Source organism: Sesamum indicum, linkage group LG12, assembly GCF_026168435.1.
Source record: "Sesamum indicum cultivar Baizhima isolate 11 linkage group LG12, ASM2616843v1, whole genome shotgun sequence".
In the NCBI taxonomy this organism is placed as follows: Eukaryota; Viridiplantae; Streptophyta; class Magnoliopsida; order Lamiales; family Pedaliaceae; genus Sesamum; species Sesamum indicum.
In genome coordinates, this window is record NC_142668.1 from 16,570,178 (window position 1) to 16,593,717 (window position 23,540).

At 34.9% G+C, this 23,540-nt stretch overlaps 3 protein-coding genes across 8 annotated transcripts; 1 reads left to right on the forward strand and 2 right to left on the reverse strand.

Moving 5' to 3' along the window:
• Nucleotides 1-4,912: 4,912 nt before the first annotated feature.
• LOC105175554 (dof zinc finger protein DOF1.4-like) lies at nucleotides 4,913-6,893 on the reverse strand. The gene is made up of 2 exons (XM_020698520.2): nucleotides 6,720-6,893; nucleotides 4,913-6,544 (listed from the first exon to the last, which is right to left on the reverse strand). The coding sequence occupies exons 1-2, from the start codon at nucleotides 6,789-6,791 to the stop codon at nucleotides 5,543-5,545; spliced, it is 1,074 nt and encodes a 357-aa protein (XP_020554179.2). The 5' UTR covers nucleotides 6,792-6,893; the 3' UTR covers nucleotides 4,913-5,542.
• Nucleotides 6,894-12,775: 5,882 nt separating this feature from the next.
• MBAC1 (Mitochondrial substrate carrier family protein) lies at nucleotides 12,776-23,136 on the reverse strand. 6 transcript variants are annotated; one of them, XR_016062974.1, is made up of 12 exons: nucleotides 22,714-23,129; nucleotides 21,708-21,797; nucleotides 21,307-21,408; nucleotides 21,073-21,177; nucleotides 20,900-20,998; nucleotides 20,642-20,830; nucleotides 20,393-20,491; nucleotides 19,991-20,316; nucleotides 18,144-18,366; nucleotides 17,242-17,884; nucleotides 16,051-16,427; nucleotides 12,776-13,166 (listed from the first exon to the last, which is right to left on the reverse strand). XR_016062974.1 is itself a non-coding variant. In XM_020698548.2 (8 exons), the coding sequence occupies exons 1-8, from the start codon at nucleotides 22,816-22,818 to the stop codon at nucleotides 20,258-20,260; spliced, it is 840 nt and encodes a 279-aa protein (XP_020554207.1). In that variant the 5' UTR covers nucleotides 22,819-23,136; the 3' UTR covers nucleotides 19,692-20,257. The 6 variants fall into 6 exon arrangements, 2 of the variants coding, with proteins under 2 accessions (XP_020554207.1, XP_011096329.1); XR_016062972.1 differs by lacking the exon at nucleotides 12,776-13,166 and having other exon boundaries at nucleotides 13,346-16,427; XR_016062973.1 differs by lacking the exons at nucleotides 12,776-13,166; nucleotides 18,144-18,366 and having other exon boundaries at nucleotides 13,346-16,427.
• On the forward strand, nucleotides 16,153-17,425 carry SPL3 (squamosa promoter binding protein-like 3). Its single transcript, XM_011098026.3, has 2 exons — nucleotides 16,153-16,445; nucleotides 17,286-17,425. The coding sequence occupies exons 1-2, from the start codon at nucleotides 16,153-16,155 to the stop codon at nucleotides 17,386-17,388; spliced, it is 396 nt and encodes a 131-aa protein (XP_011096328.2). The 3' UTR covers nucleotides 17,389-17,425.
• Nucleotides 23,137-23,540: the final 404 nt, after the last annotated feature.

A 23,540-nucleotide genomic window follows, 5' to 3' on the forward strand; every position in this document is an offset into this window, starting at 1 on the left:
ACGTTCATGGTTTATGTTCTTTTCCAAATTTCTATGTTAGAAACACGACTTCAATGGTTTTGGTTAACCAAGACTGGCGGGTGCATTGACAATTAGACATGCACCTGAACCATTAAAAATCTGCAATCAGCACTATGATCATTAAAGTCCATCACTCACCACCATCATTGTAGTTTAATAATTAAGGTAGAACGCTATCGCACCAACTATGTGAGTTTGAATTCTTGTTAAGATATTGGCCGAGTTTAAATGTCCTGACCATGTATAGTTTTTGACGACAGTAACTCAACTATAGAGATCCTGACCGAAATCCATCTTTCTCCAAATAATTCAAGAAAATAAATCATACAAATTGAAGGGATAATTATCAGTTAATTTCGTGAAATACTCCAGTAAACATATCTGATTAAATTAAACCCTCAGAGGCTATGGTATTAGGGATGAAAATGGATGGTGGGCAACACTGACAAGGCCGTGGTATATATATATATATATATAGGTTAATTAATTAGGCAGTAGTAATTAAGGAGAATAAAAGGCAAAGCACGAAATAGATATGATTTGGTGGGAAAATCTTCCTTTTTCCATTACTTACAACTTTAATTTCCTAATGTTTGCAAGGGATTGGTGACAAGTGCATCAAGGAACAATCCATTGTCCACCTTTAACACTACCATTCCTTGTATCGCATTGGCCTCTGGGTCCATATTCTTTTTTCTCCCTATAATTACATTTGGCATGCACGATAATGGGACCCAACTGTCTTTTACATGCCAACAATTTCATTTTAATTCCCCACATAACTATATGCCATATATCTTAATTAAATGTTTTGTGTTTATAATGTTAATTGCTAAAAAAAAATATCAAGCACTTTCTTTTATGTGGTAAATATTATTAATTTTTTTTATGATTCAGTATTTTAGATTTTATATAAAAAAAATTACTATTTTCAAGAAGATCGTAAGACGACCTTCATAAGATATTCCCATCACATTTTGTGTCTTTTATCTTGTTAATAATTCATTATATATACTGTAGTGGATGGAAAAGTAATTATATATATTGGAAAAGGACAATTCAAAATGATTGAGAGCTGGGGACATCATTTGGTCGTAGGTCTTCTGGTCAATTCGATTCTGTTTAATGATTATAGTTTCATTTGTGCAGTCAGAGATAACCATTCTACAGCAATTTCGACACCTTTTTTCTTGTTTCTAGCCTCACTGTCTGCTTTTGGGCATGTAGTGGTACTGAGTGAATAATTCTAATTCCATTTGATTGTATATGTGTGTGATCATGTATATGTAGTGAGTGCTTAGAACGAGCTTAGATTCTGCAAGCCCACGTGTTAATTATTTGCCTTTCAAATTCTCTTCGACTTTAAGTTTTCCATCGGCTTCATAATGTAATTAATCAAGAACTTCTCTCTCCTTGTTTTATTATTAATACACCTGCCAAGTAATTATGTGGACTTCTTCCCATTCTTTCTATGATCATTACATTAAAAGGCGCTGTTAAGGATGTCAAATTTAGTTATACTAGTTTTACTTTGTTTGTTCTATGCTTTTCAGAATATCTGATATTTAATTCTCTATATCTTCTTAATTACATATGTATTTACTTTGTGGTAACCGTATGTACTAATTATTTGTACGTCATCAATTATTAATATTGATTATTTTGTACGATATTTATAATTATTATTAAAAAATTATTGTCATTAAATACACATAACAAAGGTGCATAAAGCACGCATATGGTAAAGGTAATATTTGATGTACCTAAAATTATTGGGTCAAACCCACAAGTTAGGCATACTAGCCCAATTGACTAAGAGCCCAATTGGCTCATCAGATGGACGGATAAAGAAGAAAGGCTTACAGGCTTACCTGCTACTTTACTGAACTGACAGACTCAAGAACTAAGCTCATTTCAACTGTAAGGATACGTCATATGACTTATCAGCATATTTTTCATATCACCCTGAAATATCTCCAGTTAGTTCCAAATGGATCGGTGACAAATGAACTGAAAAATTTATAAATAACAAACTCCTAAATTTATACTCAGATACAACACTGGTCAATCCAACCTCACATATCTTGGTCAATATTTATCCAAATCATAAACGGTTTGACCTGGAACTCAGCAATTAAACCTATATTATGTTCTGTACAAGCCTATAAATAGAGGTTTTGTGCAATCACTTTGTAACATCATTTTTCATACTCAAATTCTCACTTATTCTCTCAATTTTCTCTTGGTTTTAGGCTATTTTGACCTTATATTTTGCACTTCACACTAATATATATCCTAATCACCATGTTACACCATTATTCTCACTTTAATTCAAAATTTTTCCTTTTTTTGAAAATCGTTACTGACTTAAGCATCAAAGTGCTAACATCTATTTTGTAGGGCTAATCCTTAGAATTTTCTTGAAATCCTTCGATCTTTGTGGTGTGGCAAAAAATCTAGTACGCATTAATTGTTATTTATTGTTAATTTTTAACCTAAATCAGGTTTGGCCAGATCAGAACCAATGATATGATAACTGGAATCAATTGTATGGTACTGTGATACAATTATCGTATAACTGATATATAATTTAAGACAAATGACTAATACAAATATAATACACTTATTATATGATTGATATGGTTGAATCAAATTTTATCTAAATAAGAATTTTACCGTAATCTATTCCTTTAGTAGTAATTAATGATGTTTTCTGCGCCACTTAATTCAGTGTTAGCGAGCCAACTAGCTCCCCACCCTTTTCCTTCCAAAAAGTGCTCAAACATGCGGTTGCGTAGGGGAAAAGTGTGTACACTAATAACACGCTTGTGGCGGTATTACATAATTATAATTATTACGTCATTAACGTGGACATTAAGGGTATGAAGAATATATGATATGATGGTATAAATATTTAATTACATCCACATCCACATCCAACTGCCCATGTCCGGAAATGAGCATGTTCCTTAATCACGCATATCTAAGATGTCGTCTTGTGTGTGGCTTTTTAGAAACGAAAACACGTCTCTAGGAACATTCCTTGCGACAAGTTTGAATTTTCTGTGCACTCCTCGATCGGACATACCAGTTTGAGTTGACTACTTATATTAATGAAGAAGTGTACCAAATTTATGTAAGAAAATCAAAGTGGAGGATGGATGGGTGTGGAAGTGTACCAAATTTATTTTACTCCAAACTAACAAATTAAATCGGGTAGTGGTAACAGCCAAAAAGGCTGCATGACACGAGAGTACGACCCAACACATTAATCCCGAGTTTTGTGGTGTGGCGGGCGACTGGCGTCATTTATGGTGGTGGGAACTGGAAGAATGTTGCAGCCGTGATGTCAGTTCGTAAGTTTGTCCATATTCCATTGCTTCAACGCATGTACCGCGTGATTCCTTCTCCCGCGTATTGGCACAACTTAAATAACAGACAGGCCACAGGTCCCATGATGAATTGGTAGTAAAACAAATTAGATTTTAATTGAAAATCAGGCATTACTGTAATTTTCATTAATTTACAAAAGTTGTTTTGTTTCTCAATTGTATTCAAGAAAAGATATGTGTGAAAATCATCACAGTGTTTGGATTTGTATTTTAAAAATAGAGAAAAAATAAATATAAATAAGTGTGTGTTAGAAATAAATAATATGTTTGAATTTGCATTTTGAGGTAATTTAAAATAAATAGTGTAGATTTGATGTTGGGATTTTTGGAAGACAAAATTATTGTTCACTATCAAATCATATTTTTTTTATATTATATATAAAAAATTGAAAAATAAAAAAACATACAAATAAAGTGTAAACAACACAAAAATAAATATTATATATATTTTATCTTGTCTTGAAAAATGCCCAAACAACCAAACATACTGCATGTGTCTCAATTGCTAGTCGAAAGAGAGAGAGAGAGATAGCCAATAAGAATTTGACAGAGTCCGGGGTCATCGGATTACACGTACGCTGTTAGTTTATTATATGGGCCCATTTTAATCTAGTAATTTGGGCCGAGAAGATGGGGAAATTCTACCCTTCTTCTTTATATATTTCTCCTCTTCTTTTTTTAACTTCCTAGGTTAGAATTATTAATAAATCTAATTATATTTTTAGTCCTATAAATATATCGCTTTACCAATTTAATTTTGGAACTTGTTCAGTTTGTAAATTAGTTGTTCGCTTTTTCTAATTTCACAAATTCTCAACAAAATTAGTCGAAATTTTTGAAGTTTGGTCAGAAAGTGATATTATAATTCTAATCAACTTTGTTATAAACTAAAAAAGATAAATAATCATTTCAAATTCCTAATAAATTATAAATTAAAGTGTCAAAAATTTAAATTTTCGTAAAAATTCATTTTGACATTAATCCCTTGTAATTAACGAAAATCCCAAATTGTTTTGAACTTAAACTCTACACTAATCATATGAAATCAAATTCATGGCTTCAAGAAATGTCTATTTTTCGAAAATCAAACGCCGTTGGTGCAACAGCAAACTAAAGTAGCAGACGCTGAAAATCGTAGCCGAAAGAGAAATTCAAATCCAGAAAAAAGGACTCTAACTCTATGATGGAGATAAATTCCTGGAAATCAGTTAATCATTGGGTAAATATTCTAACCCTCCGCGCAACTACTGTCCGGAGAAACATTAATAAAGTGATGGAGAGAACAGTAGCAAGACAAGTTTTGTACATGGACCATCCAAATTCATGCACAAGTTTAATTTACGTAATTAATGCCAAAAAATATGATGGTAATGTTACGAACATTTGGGGAGGATAATTAAATTAAAAGAGAATAAAAGAATTATGTAGAGTAATTGCAAGAAAATCAGTAGGTAGAGAAGAATACGTACATACGTATAAGCTAGCATGCCAACAGAATATAAATAAACTAACTCTGAAATGAAATTGAAATTAATAGCATGAATTCTCCCCCTCTTCTATACCATTATACCCAACCCTGAATTTTGGCTAAACTGAAAATCAAAAAGAAAAGAAAACAACACCGTTTCCTAATCAGAGACCCAGGCTCCGGGGTTTCTTCGATATCATGTCAAATTAACATACTGAAATACACCAAGAAAATTAAAGATATATACATACATATAAAGGTTTAGCTATTCATCAACCCATCATGATTAATTCCTGCAGGAACTGGAAATGTGACCTTCCGACAATGTGGTTGATGACGAAACCTCGGCCGATGAGTTGAAGAGGATCCGAGGTTCCTCTCAGCGCAAAAGGGCATACTCAGCCTTCCGGGTAAAAAATACGCAGGCTGAATTTTCTTGCTGCTGACATGATCACTCGGATCCAAATCACACTATCTCCACCATCGTTAAGTTCCATTAATCTTTTTTTTGTTTGGTAATTTATTATATCTGAAAGAAGCAGAAAGAGGGAAAAAAAGGAAAAAAAAAGAAAAAAAAGACTCAAGCAAAAAGCTCTTATCCTCCAGGAGAAAGATCCAAGTCAATGAATAAGGAGAGAGATTAAGCGAAGAAATATAGGTTCTAGATCAGAGATGGAACTGAAGAACCAATGTTCGAAGGGTCAAACCAGGCACCAACGTTGGTTGTGTTCCATAGAAGGGAAGAAGGATCAGAAGTATTTATCTGTTCATGAATCGGGTTTGCGTTCGGATTCGGGTTCGGGTGATTCGGGTTCCAGACAAGCCTGTTTTCTCCTTCTAGTTTCACTTCTTTCCCTATTATACCATTTCCATGGGAATCCTCGTAAGGCATCAAACCCGGAACATTACTGTTAGCAGCTTGAACGTTATCTTTTAGACCCATACTACCGAATTTCTGCTGCTGAAGGCTAGAAGCAAGCAAAGAAGCCATTGTAGAAGTGGAGGGAAAATTTGAAGATCCGAAGAAGATAGAATTATTACCAGGATTCGGAAAAAGTGATGAACTTGAAGTACTGATAACATCCTGGATTTGCTTGAACCCATTCTTGTATTCATCGTTCGGAGCTTCAGTCGCCATGAGCCCTGACGAAAACCCTATTCCAAGACCATTCATCTGAGGCTGATGATGAAGATCGAAACCTGTACTGTCGGAAGAAACCCTAGTTGAACTAAAGCTTGAAAATGGAAAGTTGAGCTCAAGAGGATTAGTGGGCAGGCTGTAAAACAAGGGATTGTTACTATGGTTTGAAGCTGGAGGCAGATCTATTTGTGGCTGAACACTAGGGTTTGCAGCTGCAGTTGAGTTGGCGGAGGAAATCCCATCGCCGCTGTGGCGCTTCACCCTCTTGTTCTTCCTACAACCTCCGCCGACGGGGACATTCCTAAGGGTTCCCCCTCTAGTCCAGTAGCGCTTACAAGCTTTACAAAAGTGTCTGGGCTGAGACAAGCTGTAGTTGTTGTAGTAGCAGAACTTGGTATTGGAGGAATCGCAGCGGGGGCACTTGAGGGGCTGGTGATGAGGATCTTGGGTTGTTTTTTCCATAGCTTTATTTGCTGATGATGAAGCCATGAAACTTTTGTGATCATCAAGCTGTATCTGGTTCTGAACAAACAAAGAGAAAGAAAAGGTTAGGAAATGGCGTGCTTTTAGGGTAAAAATTAACAACACAATAGGGATATTCTACGACAAATGCTAGGAAACAAAAAATGGGGTCATCTTGTTTGTGTAAATAATTGAGAGAGAGAGAGAGAGAGAGAGAGATGAGAGAGAGAGTAACCTGTGGCCATTGATTAGTAGTGGTTGAAGAGATGGGAGCGATCATCATCATCTTCTCACAGTTTCCTACCATTTCTTCTCTCCTTCACAGAAAGAGGAGTACAAAGAGTAAGAAGACAAGGAGCAGGTGACGACGTGAGAACTCGTTGACGGGCTTCAAATATTTTCAAACAGAATGATTAGAAAGGGAATTCACTCATTCTTTAATTCTAATTTCACGTGAATTACTCACTTTTTAATTATAAATTATATGAACTAGGCGTTGATGCATGTTATATATCCTTTTCAGAATCAGAATTAGATTCTTGTCAAATATATATATATATATGTATTTATATATAAGAGATTTTAGTTAAATATTTTTCTCCAAATATAAAATAGATAATAATAATCAGTTACTTCACCAGTTGATTACTTTGTTTTTTTTCCATAAAAATAAAATTAGTTGATTTATATATTTGAGTTGGATCATAATTAATTATAAAACTGGACCACGAATATGAATCATTTAAATAATATTATGCCCAAAAATAAGGGCATAAGTTAATTTATGTGAGTTTCGGTTGAGCAATTAATAATTCAGAAATCATGAACTTGATATAAAATCAAAATATTTAAGTAATTAGCGCTTAAATGAAAAAAATTAAGATGAGAGAATGTGTATGCATATATATATATGATTATAATAAAACAGGGGAGGTACGCGTAGGGACATTCTTAATCCAAGAAGAGGACAGAGAAGTAAAGGCGCGGCATATGACAGATGAATCTCGAGAAGTTCAAGAAAGTAATAAAAAGAGAACAATTTACATGGAATTTGCAGACCCCAACACAACTCCACCCCAACCCCAACAATCTGTATCTATATATCTATCTATCTCTACTCTCTAGTGTTCTTGAGAATACTATAGAATAGAGAGATAGAGATAGAGACATAGATAGAGGGAATCCCTAGGGCTCGATACCCCAAGCTGGAACAGCAAATCCCACTTATTGTTCTTGTATTAAAATAATTGCAACTATGCACATCATCAATTCTCCCTTAATTTCGTCGGCTATTTTTTAAGTTAAAACATTCCACACTAACAAAAGTGAAGCAAATTCCCTAATACGGGCTGCCCTACCTCTACCTCTACCTCAATTCCAATACTAATAATTAAAAACGCAAATTACATATGTGAACGCCACAAAATTTTCTAGTTACTGGGACATTAAAAGAGAGAAGTCGTGAAATGTCTTTTTGGGTGTATGTATTGCTTTTTCACGACTTTAAATGGAGGAGTAGATATATATAGGTATGTGTATGTGTTTGCGTATAAAGAATCTGACAAGAATTTGCAAGTACGTCAGAATTCAGATGGCAAAAACGAGTTGAGTGAACTTTGCAGAAAACTACACTGTCGGGCTCCATTTTTTTAATACTAAAGAATTGGAATTGGGAGACTCGAAAATTCCAAAGAAAAAGGGACAAGAGATCCCATGTGGTTCCATCCATCCATCTTCTGCTCATTACCTACGTACATCTATACATAAATACATACATATATGCCTTTATTCACAACCCTTATTTGCTGGAAATCTTTATCTTTTTAAATATATATATATATATATGAACAGTTTTTTATTATTATTTTGTAATAGACATAGACATATATATAAATCACGAATTTTTTAAAATATAAACAAACAATTAGATTTTTTTGTTGCCGTTTAAATATATATATATATATATATATATTGCAGCACTCTACTTTAAAAAAATATATTTAAAATAAGTTGTTTCAAAAACTTTAAGAAATATTGACAACATTTTATAAATTATAAAATATGCTAAAAAATTTATATAAATACAACATCGTAAGTTAACTTAAAGACATATATACTTGCAGAACTTGAACTAAAAAATACAAGAGAGTAGAAAGTAGAGAGTAGAGAGTAGAGTGTAGTGTATGTGAAGTGCGTATAATAAAAGTAGAGAAAGTGTAGAGAGAATGAATAAGGAAGCATGTGGTGGTGGCAGCACCTAAGAGAAAAGGCATTAAACAAAATTTAAATTAAAGAATAATTAGGAAGTGGAACAAACCGATTTTGTAGTCTTCCAAGGGATTTTCTCATTCTTCTAACAATCCCATCATTATTCCTCACTTGCACTTTTCCTTTTTTCTTTTTTCTTTTTTAATAATAAAAAATTGAATAATTAACAACATCTTGCATCTTAATTAATGAAATTATTATACGAACAGACTTAGTACCAACTGCTGCATGGTTATGTGTATAAATTATTTCTGTCACCTTCTCCTTTACTTGATTGGTTTTCATTGGAATTGATTGTATTGTGACTTATTTACAAATAAAATAACTGATTTACAAATAATGAATAAGTTTAATCTTATGAATTTAAATTCTACATACGTATGTATATTTGTCCCGTTTTATATAAAATTATATTTATTTGATGTATTAATCGAAGGAACAATTACACTCTCCTTTCCTAAAATTTGGTCTAACGTAAATTTTTTATGATTTGAGAAATTACATCTGGCAATTCTGACGTTTGCTTCCATCTAACAAATAAATTCTTCTATTAGTCAAATTCATCAAATTTACTGATATTAACAAAAACATAATAAAAAAATTTATATGTACTCCTGATTGACTTATTATTAATTTATTGCGCATTAAATAATTTTTTTTACGATCAAATTATACCTCCTTTTTACTAAAAATATTCAATTATTATAAAGTCAACGATTACAAGTCTTTCACTTTCATTGTATCTTGGTATATAAATATGTAAAGATGATAAGCTAACTCTTTTTGGAAGGTATTGCGAAAATTTCTATAGTATTTGAGAAGAGTCATCAGCTGGTTCCCCTGCTTTGCTTTCAACAATTAAAGCTCCTGTCTTGTTACATACAGAAATAAACCGACAAATTGCTATAATTAATAATGTCCTGAGACTGCACCTATCTTCAGATACTCTTCGATATGGATATAAGAGGAGAGAAGAAGAAACCAATTTTTCAAAACTGTCGTCATAAAATTGGTTCCTGGAAATATCAGTTCCAACTATATAATATTATTTATTCACTTATAAATATTGACTAAGATGGCAATATATATCAGTTTTGTTCACAATATCTTCTTTTATAAATTTCAATTTTAATTACCACTATGAATAGGACAGACCTCAAAACTCATCAAATACAACCATTACATCGATGAAAGGATCCAGATAAACAATCATTTTATATAAAAATGCACAATCTCGTTTATTTTGATAAAAACAGTGATTATATAATTATATTAATATCAATAAATTAAAGATCGTATATCGGTTCGATAAATAAATTCAAAATTATAATATAAGAATATAACAAACTCAAGTTAAATAAAATATACTCATTACAAATCTCCTTGATTTCTTAATATATCCGGCAGCAGTAGTTAACAAATAACATACTTAATATTAAATTATGAGATGATGAATATTAATAAATAAAAAGAAAAAGTGATGTTAGGACATGATTGATTTCGAAATCTTGGTAAAAACTAGAATGCGAATTATAGGGCCCTCAATCACTCATTCACTGACAACCCCACAGCCACATGAGTCCATGAGAGGCGAAGGGACAACACAGATTCCATTCCATCCCAACCAAATGGCGAACATGAAAGAAACTCAACGTGCACGGTTTGTACACAAATACAATTGGCAAACACTCATTTCTTCAGGGGGACCAAACTCCCATTCCAACCTTACCCATCAACATATCATTCCTTTACCAAACAAACCATGTCCAGACAAACCTCCCCCCCTTTAATTTCCTATGCATTTCCTTAGTTCCAAAGCAAAACAATTTCCAATTGCTTACCGTATCAACTTTGAATCAAATGTATCTCATTTTGATTTTTTTCTACTAATTATCGTGAGAGCTATACAAGAAGATAATATCCAAGTATTTCACCAAAACGATTCACAATCCCAGAGTATGCGCTAATCTATAATGGTGATTAGAATTAGGGTCATCCAACAAAAAACGAAAGAAGAAAAGGATAATTTTTTTTAATGAAACTCCAAAAAACTTAATAATTTAGTTTATTATTAATCATAGCATAATGCATTAAGTATTGGTACTGATTATAATATTTATGTTGCATAAATTTAAAACTTTGGTAGTGGTAGTAGTAGAGCATGTATTATGCAATCCTAATTAGAATCTAAGAAAGAATGTCACACGTACGTAGGGTGAGCTGCACCCACTACCTAACACCTCAATTTTCAATTATGGCACGCCAAAGTGCATTGGTCAAAATGAGTCCACATGCTTCACTATATTAAGCATTATTATAGCGAGGACAGTGGCCCCACTGCTAATTCAGGACTTTTCTAACCTTACCCACAAAATGGTACAACTCAACTACTTATATTTTCACACAAAAAGAAATCAGAAATAATCTAGACACATCTATTCGAGGTTTCTTTTTTCATCCTTAAATTCGAATACAAGACCTTTTCAAGAAAATTTTGAACCTAAATCATTGAGTTGTTCCTTAAAAAATACAAACGTCTCCATTCACTCAAAACCCTTGTTTCTTCCTTTTTTTTTCTAGTTTCACCTCAAATAAATAAGCAACCATGAAAGATGGTAAGAATCAACAGTTATATTTTCTTGTATCAACAGCAGAATGTCATTTACGATTTTGTATTCTCTGTTACCTTATTTTGAAATCCTATAAGGATGCAAAAATTGATTTTCAACAACCCACCAATCGTAAATCATATTTTGAATAGAACCAATATACACTAGCTCTTAAATTTCTGAACAACTTGACAGCACCGTTTGGGTCAATATTCTTTGAACATGAACAAAACATTTAGAACATGAGTTGGTGCGGAGATCCATCAACTTATCAGTTAAAAGATCAAAATACCTCCAGTAATTATGACCTTACGCTCCACATATCTGCAACTTTTCTATGTTCCACACCAACCCAATAATATCATTACATATCCATCCAATCAACATCCTACAATTATACACGCCATCTTCACGTGAATTGCTCCTAATTGAACAGAAATTATAATATGTTATACCATTTGCATCTTCCGCAGATTTAATTCTCAAATCAGACATTAGAGAGCTATACTTGAAGTTGTCCTAGTATTTCTCTGCCCTATATCCATGATCTATAGGAACGAAAGACTCAAATTACAACTTGAGATTGAATTACCATTGAGACGACCTTCGCTAAGAGAGCTTGACCGCAGCCTCATGTGACAATCATAGATAAAAAAAAAAAAAACTGTTCGTAGTAAGATGCATCGATACAAAAGAGTGAGTTCAGACACGGTACCACACACGGTTGATACGATCGACAAATTTTCTTATCATTCTTCTGTGAAGAATAGTCTAAAATGGTTGGGAATAGGCTAAAGTCAAAACCCAAACAGGAGGCGGAGGCGGAGGCTACCATGTAATTGGAAGGGAATTTGGTGTGGGGTCTTAAGCATGCAGGATGGAGATTTTCTTCAGCAAGACTACACTTAAAATTGAAGTGGACAGGTTTACAGCAGAAACACACTAATGATGTGCCACTGACAACAGTCCTTATCTCCTAATTAAGTTGTCAGTTGACTTTGGAAACTAAGAAAATTGTACACCTAAATGTCAATGTATGATAAATAAACTGTCAAATTAAAGAAAGAATGTAAATGAGGTAGTCAATAATTGAGGTTTGCAAAATATAATGTTTATGTACACACTCTTGCATTTAAAATTTAAATACAACGTATGGCAGCAGGTGAAGAAAAAGACAAGAGTCACAAAAGACATCAGCGTCAAAGCTTGTTGGCCCAATTGGCCCAATTCCACTAAGACAGATCATTTTCAATCAAAAGGTTGTGATTTCGATTCCCCAAAAAATTGTGTTGATGAATAAACTATAAGTATCTCTATAAATGATCTACGATTCTAAAGACATATAAACCACCCAAATTAGAAAAAAGAAACATCACTATCAAAATGATTAGTGAACGCTAACAGAGCATGGACAGAAGAAAAAACTCGAATGAAAATAAAATGGAGAAATTGCAAGTTGGAAGAATGAGTCATGACAATAAAAAACAAAAACCCAGAGACATCACCTGTTAATTTTGTGGTGGTTAGGACGTAGAAATTACACCCATTTTTCCCAATTGCAATTTCAATTTGGACAGAACCAAAACCTAGGCAATTAAGCACAACTGCCGTAGTCACGGGACCACAAATCCATACTTAGTGCATGTATACAATGACAGCTTATGAGGGTCAAATTCAAATAATCTTTTACGACAGTGCATGTCCTAGAAAAATTCCATTGATTTTACCTGCTGATTGCCAAACCAAACCCCAGGGGACCATTTCGCGCCACAAGTCTGTGTCTTGGATTTGTGGTCCTCCACATCCTATATGATTGAACACTTTGTTTTTAATTCCATAACACCACAACAAAACTGAAAAAGTCCAAGCTTCTTCATGATTGCGAAAATAAGTTTTCATAAATAGAATTTAAGATGTTTGGACGTTTCAAAAACATATACTTGTGTTTTCATAAATAACAGAGGTCTTGGATTCGAGTCCCGAATCAAGGAATCAACTCTGATCATCCATTAAATTATTTATATGCGTACATGTATTCATGAGTAGCAAATGTAACTATTCCCAAAATTAAACAGGCATGGCATGGCAAAGCCCAACCAACCGCAGTCTAAACTGGGCTTTGGAGTCTCACATTTCAATTTGAGCCTCAACAGTGAATTTATAATAAGTAGGCCGCAGTTCGAATCTGAGATGGGCTTCTCTCCACTTCTTGGCCGACAAAAATGTTCGGCCGACAGACCAGCCACCAATAAAGTTGGCTTTTGATCGTACGATCGAAATGCTTTACTGTATGATTAACTCTATTTCTTAAGAAAAAATAAACGGAAAAGGAAAAGGGTAAAAGTGAATCCGATACTCTCCAAAATCCAAACAACGCAAACCTCAAGAAATATGCATAAATTATTTATAGTGGAACTTACAAATTAATCACCAAACGCAATTCTCACATCAAGAAAGGGATTCAAAGTATTATTAAATCCAAAAAAACAAAGAAGAAAAAAAAAAAAGGAGAAGTGATTCAAAGTATTCAATCTTCCCACCAACTCAGCCAAAATATACGATTGTTCCTACCCATTAAATCACACTGGATAATGAGGTTGAGATCTCAAAACTAAAAAACTTTGAGTTTTAATTATATGCGTGTATGTGTTTGTATACTTTTATAGTAGTATGTGTATGATGTTTCTTTGTTTCACCTACAATTATTGACTCATTTAGAAATATTATTGTACTACGTATCGACTGTTGTAATAATATATTACTTGCTTTAAAGACATCACTATATTTAGAAAAAAAAAAAAAAGATGATCACACAGAAAGACAGAAATGAACTATAGCACAACATTTCTAACTAACTTTTTTTTTTCTTTCTTTTGATTGGCATTCCTTTTCTTTGTAAGTGAAATATCATTATGAAATAATAAAAGAATAATTACTTTTACATCCCAAACCTATGATCTCCTTACATAACCCACTCATTTTTTACATAATTATAAAAACCACTCTTGCATAATTACAAAACACCCCCTAACAACCAACAAGCAAAGCATGATTTGCGTAATGACATTAATATTTTTGGAGAATATATGTATAATTTCAAAAAAAACATGGATGGTTTGTAGAGAGTGTGCAATTTTCGATTAATCTTTGTCCAATATTTGGTTATCTTTTTTTTTTTTAGAATTTTCATATTCAATTCAATTTCAGTTTTTGTGCCAATTAACCAAATCGAATGCCTAATTTTAAAAAATATATAAATATCATATATATACATTAAATATCTTAATATTTGCATTTACAACAAAACAATAATAATTTTATAGTTACTCCCTAATTATTATATAATTTATAATCAATAAATTAACATTACATTTCGGTTAACCAAACTTTTGGTTAGATTCAGTTAATCGAACTGAACACCCTAATGATTTGTTGTAAATGATATTGATATTTTCTGATGAATTTACGTGCAATTGTTGAAAAAAAAAAAAAAAGAAACAATTTGTATAAACAAACTATAACGAAGAAAGTACAAACAATGATTCATGAGATGCTACACCAGGTGCATATTGCACCACATGTTTCACCCCACGTGTCTCCATAGAGGATATGTGACAAGAACCAAGGTTGAACGCAGTGGGTGTAGCATATAACACACCCAACAACATGAAAATCAAAAGAACAAAGGAATCGCCGGTGCCTAATAAACTCCAATTAGTTCCCACCACAAAGTTAACTTTACCAAGACAAGGACTACTATTCATATTTGCTTAGGACTCGTGCCATAGATTAAAACGCTAGCTAAATAAAATGGTCAACCGTCAAATTTCACGTGACCAACACAGACGTACATATTCCCGTTACTAGGAATAATCCGTATTGACAATCACATTCACGTATTTATTCCACTGGGGTAAATTTAAAGGCACCTTAGATGGGTCATCAGTCAAACAGCTGTCCTCGTACAAGGGGTGGACCAAACCATGTACATATATACTGGCCTAATTTTAATTTAATAATAAGGGTACCAAAACATTGGTAGATGCACCAGTTTCACAACCAAGGGTAAGTGCCCACTTTGTTTCAAATCTATTGGTTGCACTTAATCTAGCATCCCAACAATTCATGTGGGCAAAAATTTACTCAAGGACATATCATAGAAACAGACACATGCACAACACGTGGCCAAATATGAGTGGGGCTTAATTCTTTTTATTATTCCACTTTTCACTTTCCAGCCAGGTACCTAAAAGAAATTGTGTGGAAACTGCCTCTTAGACTAAGACTGCCAAAATCAGCAAGAAATAATTACTGAGTAGAGGCAAATTAAGGGCATAAACAAATGTGATCTTGATGCTATAACTTGCTGTCTACCAATTCTGGGAAAAAGTTTTCTCTTATTAATCTTGTAATAGTTATAGCTAACGTAAAGCTGTGAAAGGAAGTCTTGAGAGATGCAAGTCTGGCAGACGACTCCTGTACACTCATAATTTTTTATCAAGAAACTATATAGGGCATTAAAGTTTTGAGTGTGATTGGAAGGCTAAGAGGGGACTTCAATTTCTCTTTCAACATCTCCAGAATCATATTACAACGACCCCTACCAAATTAGAGAACTTTAGCAACTTTAACATCAAAATCATACAGTACACAAGTGTAGACTAGGCATTGAAGAAAAAAGAATGGTACCTGTGGTCCTCGCCATATTCTTCATCTCTTTTTCACCATTCAACTTCACTCTCTTCACCTTGTTTCACTTGTCCGGACACCAAAGTTCTCCTTACCAAAGAAATGGAAACAAGCAAAGAAGCAGGAAAACGGATCGCTGAATTGGATGAGGAAGGTGAAGAAGATGAAGACGCTGGTGAAGATAACAAGAAAAAAAGAGCTCTGAGTCCCTCTAAAAGAAGGGTGTCTGGCGCAGGAGGGTCAACGCAGCGTTCCTGTCAGGTGGAAGACTGCACGGCTGATATGGCTGATGCCAGGCCATACCATCGTCAGCATAAAGTTTGTGAATTCCATGCTAAGGCTGCAGTGGTTTTCCTTGCTGGGCTACAACAACGCTTCTGTCAGCAGTGCAGCAGGTTCAGTTCTTAAATTCATTCAAGTTCTCTTCTATGTTTCTGCACCACATGTTTGTGAATACAGAAGTATTGGGGCTTTTTGGGTTTTGGTTTTTCCTGGTTTAAGGTAATAGGCAAAGACCATATACTATTCAACAAATAAAAACGGACGTGCAACAGGCTCAGAGATACTTGACAGACTATAGAACATAAGACTTCAATGCTGCACAACATCAAGTAGCAGATATGGAACAGTAATAATTAACTGAAGAAGTGATAGATTTCTAATAGCTCAGACTTCTGTGAAAATACTGGGATCTTGTATCTAAGAGATATATTATAGATGTAAAGAAAAAAGATCTACGGTATTAAGAGAACCCTTACATATCACAATAGTGAAACAATAAAATGGAAATTGTACTAGGCACAAAACTATGGCTTATGACTCAAAATCAGAGCAGAACGATAAAATTGTCCAGAATTAAGCATTCCCACGCAGAGGCCTTTGGCTGAGGTTTCAACGAGAAAAAGACTTTTTGTATTAACACTTCCTAGTGTACTGTCACTTTAGAATGATTCAGTACATGTCCATCTCAGTCAGGAATCAGTCGTTCATGTAAATCAGCAAAATTGTACTCTGCATGTCATTCAAATGATTCTTTATATGTTCTTTTTAATCTACTATGTAATTGTTATAGTCAATTATCCATCTACACTTACAATGTACCACTAGACGTAAATTCCCATGGGCACTTCACTTAGCCAGGATAAAGGTAAAATGGAGATATGAGGAACGAAATAGGGAATATAGCTTTACCTGTTCAACATTCACTTTCTGCCTCTGGCTACCGTGTCTTACAGGTTTCATGAGTTACAAGAGTTTGATGAAGCTAAACGAAGTTGCCGCAGGCGTTTGGCAGGACACAACGAGCGACGCCGCAAGAGCTCATATGATTCTCATTGAGAAGAGACGTATCAAACTAATGCCATTTTTCTGGAGCACACAAATCAACTCCAACACTAATGAAGATTGCCTCATATTCAGTCTTGAAGAACGAAGCATTAACATTCTGATCATTGAGAATGCTCTCTATCTTCTGTCAATTTCCAGATTTCTTTCAGAAAGCGCTAGCTCTATCTGTATTAGTCAAACTACTTTTCAATCAGCAAAAAAAAGTAAATGGACTGTGCTCCTGCTTCTTGGTTTGCTTACATTGGTGTTGGGTACTAAATAGGCATGCATCTTCCACACCGAATACCGATAATGATGCACCAAATACTTTGCAATACACTGCTTATTGTTCCTCAACAGCTACAGCTTTAAAATAATTAACAGATTTGAGATTCCCACTTGCTTTATGTGCTTAAAGCTGATCTCCCAAGGATTAGAAAATTCAACTGAGCAAACATATGCCTGGCTAACATCCTGCAGAGTCATACTGGCAATCAACGGCAAGTGCCTGCAATCACAACCTCCAATTTCAAGCAAATACCACATTTTGCAATACTTGTTCTTCATAATAACAAAAGTTAGTATTCTGTAATCATAAAGTTTTGAAGATAACAAATCCAATTCAGCAATTATTCAGATGAACAGACAACTATTTCTAGAACAGTTAAAGTGATCATGAAAGCACAGAACTGAGTAAGAGATGCTACAGGAAATTGTTCAGTTAAGTAAATTTGTAAAAATGCACCAACTATCATTATTTCAATTACCCGGATCATACAAAGCTAAAGTTGATCTGATCCAAGTCACCAAATGATACAAAGAATTGTTGTTTCCACCATCTTTGAATATTTGGCGGTGGATGCAAATCTGCTGATGATACATTTTGTGTGCTTGTTTGGAAGGACAGAGTTCCACAAAAACATATGTCCAGTAAGCAAGGCCCACAACCAAGCGCTGTCCCCACAAGGACAATTATGCCTTCCAAATCCCCTATGCAGACCGACCAAAATTACATCTTCCATGAAGAACAGCCATCATATATTAATGTTTCTAAACCTTAGCGAGAACAAATGCAGTCACCACTCTCAACACTACCTCAAGGAAAAAACAACAGTACTGTCCAAGAACCTCTACCTTCAATAGGCAAAATAAAAAGGAAATGATTAATTATTTAAATCTTATGTCTTGTGTGATATCCAGATGGCTATAAAAGATATGCAATCCACTTAGTACACATTGTGTATTCTAAGAAAGGAAGCTAACTTTTCATTCACAACCATAAGCACAGATCAGGCACATTAGATTTATCTAATATCAATAATAGACAATGCAGCAACGGAAACCTTAAAAGAAGACGAACATTTCAAAACCTGCTATCCAAGGAACAAGCTACAAAGAACATTTGCTACTCACAACTCTGAAAAGGTCTCTCCTATAGGTCGAACATGGTGTACACCTTCTTTACAGGAAAACAGGCCAAAACTCAGGATGCCAAGGCAACAAGAGAAAGGAAGAGGTCTAAAGGGTGAATTATTAGGGTCTGGTGGAGAACAACTCTGATTCGAGGGGGCTGGTACATAGAACCGGGGAGAAGCTAAAGGTCATTTCAGAGCTTCAAAGATGACGCAGGGATGACTTCTTCCGGAAAGAGACGCGGCTGTGGTGAAAAGCCAATTATCTCGCTTGCAAACATATCTGGGCGGGATAGAACTGATTTCACCATACAATCTTGGCTCATTCACGTGGACTTAAAAGACAATTTACAATAGTTCAGAGTTGACACCCTCAAATGGCAGTGCTAATGGTTTAGAGAAGTAACCAAAAGTATTAATCTTCTTCCACCTATCACCCCACATGAAGAAGAGAAAAGAACAAAGAAAAGAGCCTGGTAGTGCTGATTTTTAACCCACAAAGTTAATAGTCAAGATCAGTTCATGATACCACCAAAATAAGTCAACAAGGTCCATCCCAGAAGATATTATAAGATTCTAAATGAAAATGACACTCAAATTTGACAGTAAACATAATACGATGAAGGCGAGCATGAGTTACCAAAATTCCAGAAACGGAATAGACAAAAGGCAACACCTTTTACAGAAGTTTCATTGTTTCACTGGATAAGCTTCAGATAGATAGTCTATGACTTACATCAAGAACTCACAAGTCTTTATTAAAGAGAGTTAAACAGTTGATTTCCTTACAATGAAGATTTTCCCGCTAAACAAACCAGAATTTAAGAGTGAACAAAATAAGATGAATGCCAGCATGAGTTACCAAAAGTCTACACAGAGAATAGACAAAGGCAATAACAACCCTTTTACAAAATATTCATTGTTTCATTGGATAAGCTTCAAATAGATTGTTTATGAATTACATCAAGAACTCACAAGTTCTTTATTAAAAAGAATTAAACAGTTGATAGCCTCAGAATGAAAATTCTCCAGTTAAACAAACCCCAAGAAGAATGCACCGAAAACATCCAGCATATTATCATTTGCAGTTAGTTGAGGGAGCTTTCAAAACCTTCAAACATGCTTGAACAGTTCCCTGCCAAACTAACCGGCCAGATGGAATTCCCAGCGATATGAAGTGATCCAACTTTAAAGAGACTCACTTGTGATAAGCAGAGCATGAGGTTGAACAATACAGACTTCAGTTCATTACATCAATCAATCAACACTATTGTATCACATCAGATCGTCATGTCCCGAAAGAATCACACAGAATGCCGATGACAATCAAGCACCATATGTTAGCAAGATCACAAGAAAGAACTGCATCAGATCTGGTGACAATGCACCAGGCTTAATTACGCTTGATCCCTAACATTTTCATAGCCAATTCCCATGTGACAATAGCAGCAGCATTAGCAGGAAATGCTCTAACTATTGTAGGACCAAGACCTGTATAGCATCCACCAAGTCCAGATCTCCTGTAAATCTAGCAATAAAAGAGAATCAGCACTTGCTGCTACTTTACTGCACTTCCTAGAAAACGAAAGATCCTCGTTGCTTACAGATTCTAGAACCCGAAATGGATTTCTTGTATGGTTTTTGTCTGGTGAAGTTTGAATTATAGTCTTTGCTACATCCATCGGTAGAACAGCACACCAACACTGACATGTGCAAGAATATTCCGATAATTTAAAGTATCAGAAGAGAAAAGATAGAAATAAAAAGGGAAAAGATAAAGTGAAAGCGGTCAAGTATTAATAAGAGAAATCGAGTCAATAGTCTTTGATATGTGTAATTAACTGAATACTTACTGCTATTCCACCTAAACCACCACTAAGAATCCCAATTCCCGCATCAATAAGATGTTCTGGATCACCGGAACCGTCCCCGACCGACAGATGCATGTAATAGCGCACATGCTCATAAATACTAAAGAAGATTGCATTTCCAATAGATTCTCTTAATAAGGTAGCAACTCCTCCCCGGAATATGCCTGTGATCTGAAGAGAAATTCTATCAGCTAGAAAGTACTCCAGTATTTAATTTTAACTGACCCTAGTGTTCCTCACCCCTTCAGTTTTTACAGTTTTAAGAGCACAATCAATAGGACCACTATATCTGCTGGAGCTTGGAAGGGAAGAATCAACGCCTTGAACTTGCATCCTACACTGAAAATCACATAATTACACAAACGAACCTTAACAGCTCAGTGTTCAAATTATCAAGCTATTGATGCTCTTACCTTTATCAGCTCTGATGGGCACAATATTAAGCTGATAATAGCTCCAGCAAAAGCCCCTGAAGGAACTATAGCAAGAGGCTGTGGCTTTTCATTGCGTATTTCTCCCTATAAAGGCAACAAAAGTATTAATTTGATTACATCAATCATGTAATCAAAACCTCAACCAAGAAGCAACTCAATGCATGGAGGACGGTGATGTCTATAAAGATTCAAAATATAACAGTGTAATAAAACCTGCAGCGACTTCTTTGTCTGGGAATAAATTCCGAAGGAAAGTGAGCTTTCAAAGGCCATTCCCAGAAAAGATGATGTAGCACCACAATAGAGCCCTTTCACCTGTCATAACAACCAAGTATTGGTGCTAGCAAAAAGAGGAAGCACGTGCTACCATATATTAGTCACACCAAACCCACAAAATCACCTAGAATATGCTATAAGGCTCATGACATCCTCAATGGTGAAACTGAGAATGAAGAATAGTTCAACTAAAATTGACTCTATACATAGCATAGTAAAAATATGGAGGCATAAAGATCTTGAAATAGCTTGGATGAGACAAGCAGACACACATGCATGCACGAATAAAAGACTGTGGCACATTGAAAGTAAACTCTCATAGGGAGTGAGATGAGTACTCCTTCTGTCTTCAAAATTCTTGCAGTACAGTGCAAACCACCCTTGTACTTGATCCCATGAGCTCCTGTATTGTGCTTTTGAAGCTTCACCTGATAACACAGACCAAGATGGATAAAGGTAAAGGCCTTGCGAAGATAAATAATGGGGTTAGCTTCAAATTTTTCTTAACCAACTACGTCAATGCACTGAACTGAAAGGGTTTCCTCCCACTAATAAAAGTAATAAGTTATAGGTTCAAGACTTTAACCACAATGCCGATGCAACTCAGAACTTCAGAAAGGTACCAAACCATTTCTCCTTTTTTACGGTTTTTTTTTGGTGTGGCATGAAAGATCTATGAAACCAATGTGCATAGCACAACTGCAAAATGCCAAACAATAATCATTATACATCATATTTTTATTGTCAAAGCTCGGATCCCAATGAAGATAAACAATACTGACAGCATAAGTGCTGAATCTTGACAGCAGTGTATATGACTCACCCCAATCAGTACTAACGATAAAGGTGAAGAATACTAGCATGGCTGGATTCTTTCACTGATGAAGCTTCTATAGGAGTTTCTAATGAAAAAGGGCAACCAATGATTTCTCTGCTTAGTAATTAGCGATCGGACTTTCATAGTGCCTTTGCCTAAGGCTAATAGAACTTAGGATGGAGAAGTCATTTGAAAATAGTAGGATAACGGAAAGCATTTTAAGGCACTTTCATTCTGTTACATCAGCCTATTCTTCCACTCTGTTACATCAGCCAATTCGTTGATAAGTTGTCAACAGAACCCAAGGGGGGTATTATTTCATTCAGCGTCAATATTATATGATATCTGTGATTAAACAAATTCACTAAAACAATCAATTCTCAACACCAAGCAGTCAGTAAATTGCGGTGTACAATATCACATTCACCAGACTCTGAAGCAAAGAAGAGTACGGAAGAACAAAATCGAAGGAGTCAAAAGAGAAACGTATGCTTCTAAGTGTGTGCGCCTGAGAAAAAGAGAGAGACCTTGACGGTGTCGAAGGGATGACCAACAATGACGGTTGCAACTCCCGCCAGCATACCCGCGACATACTCCTTGTAACTCGAACGCAACACCGAACTCTCCCCCATTATTTATTCTCTTATCTCGAGTGAATTTTCTCTCTCCGGAATCTCAAACTCTAGATATGAACCTATAAAAAACCACAATGGGCTGCATCATGTAGCCGATTGTATGAAAAATTGGCGTAAATCACCACACGATGTCCACGAATTTTCGCAGATCAAACGAATCGAGGGCGCCGGCCCAGTAGGTCTTTGGTGGAACAATCGCAGCGGGGACGGCGGCGGCGGTTTCTTGATTGATTAGATTGAATTGCGTCTATTATCTTTCGGGTTCCAAGCGGATGAGCAGGAAAAACCCCGTTCTACCCCTCCAACGGATCATTTAAATCGCATTTACAAATAGGCGACTTTATAATTCTACAGTTTCGTAAGTTTTATTCATCATGTTGGCAAATGGTATGTCCGGGTTTGGTTCCACGAAAAGGCAGATCCGAATAGGGTCAATAATGGATGAATTCGAAATGAATCAACTCCTATTAGGACCTCGTTTAGTATAGTTTTAGCATTTAGTATTATAATACGTCATGCATGCTAATTTAACTTTTTTTATTAATACTATCCAAAATCAAAAACCATTTTTCAATCTGATTTGGACTTTTGACGTGCCCAAAACAATCGAAAACAGATATTAAATTGTCCACTTTGATCCCACTTGGTACTCAGAATACTCAGAAAGATATTTTACTTATTATATTTTATTAAAAAAAATAAAGCACATAAGCACAAAA

Excerpts from the sequence above, each read along its gene's own strand:
- LOC105175554 (XM_020698520.2), bottom strand. The coding sequence starts at position 6,791 with ATGGTAGGAAACTGTGAGAAGATGATGATGATCGCTCCCATCTCTTCA. Across the intron at positions 6,545-6,719 it reads CTACTAATCAATGGCCACAG|AACCAGATACAGCTTGATGA; the intron begins GTTACTCTCTCT and ends TTGTTTGTTCAG.
- SPL3 (XM_011098026.3), top strand. The coding sequence starts at position 16,153 with ATGGAAACAAGCAAAGAAGCAGGAAAACGGATCGCTGAATTGGATGAG. Across the intron at positions 16,446-17,285 it reads TTCTGTCAGCAGTGCAGCAG|GTTTCATGAGTTACAAGAGT; the intron begins GTTCAGTTCTTA and ends CGTGTCTTACAG.
- MBAC1 (XM_011098027.3), bottom strand. The coding sequence starts at position 22,818 with ATGGGGGAGAGTTCGGTGTTGCGTTCGAGTTACAAGGAGTATGTCGCG. Across the intron at positions 20,831-20,899 it reads AAACTGTAAAAACTGAAGGG|ATCACAGGCATATTCCGGGG; the intron begins GTGAGGAACACT and ends ATTTCTCTTCAG. Across the intron at positions 20,492-20,641 it reads GTGGTTTAGGTGGAATAGCA|TGTTGGTGTGCTGTTCTACC; the intron begins GTAAGTATTCAG and ends TGCACATGTCAG.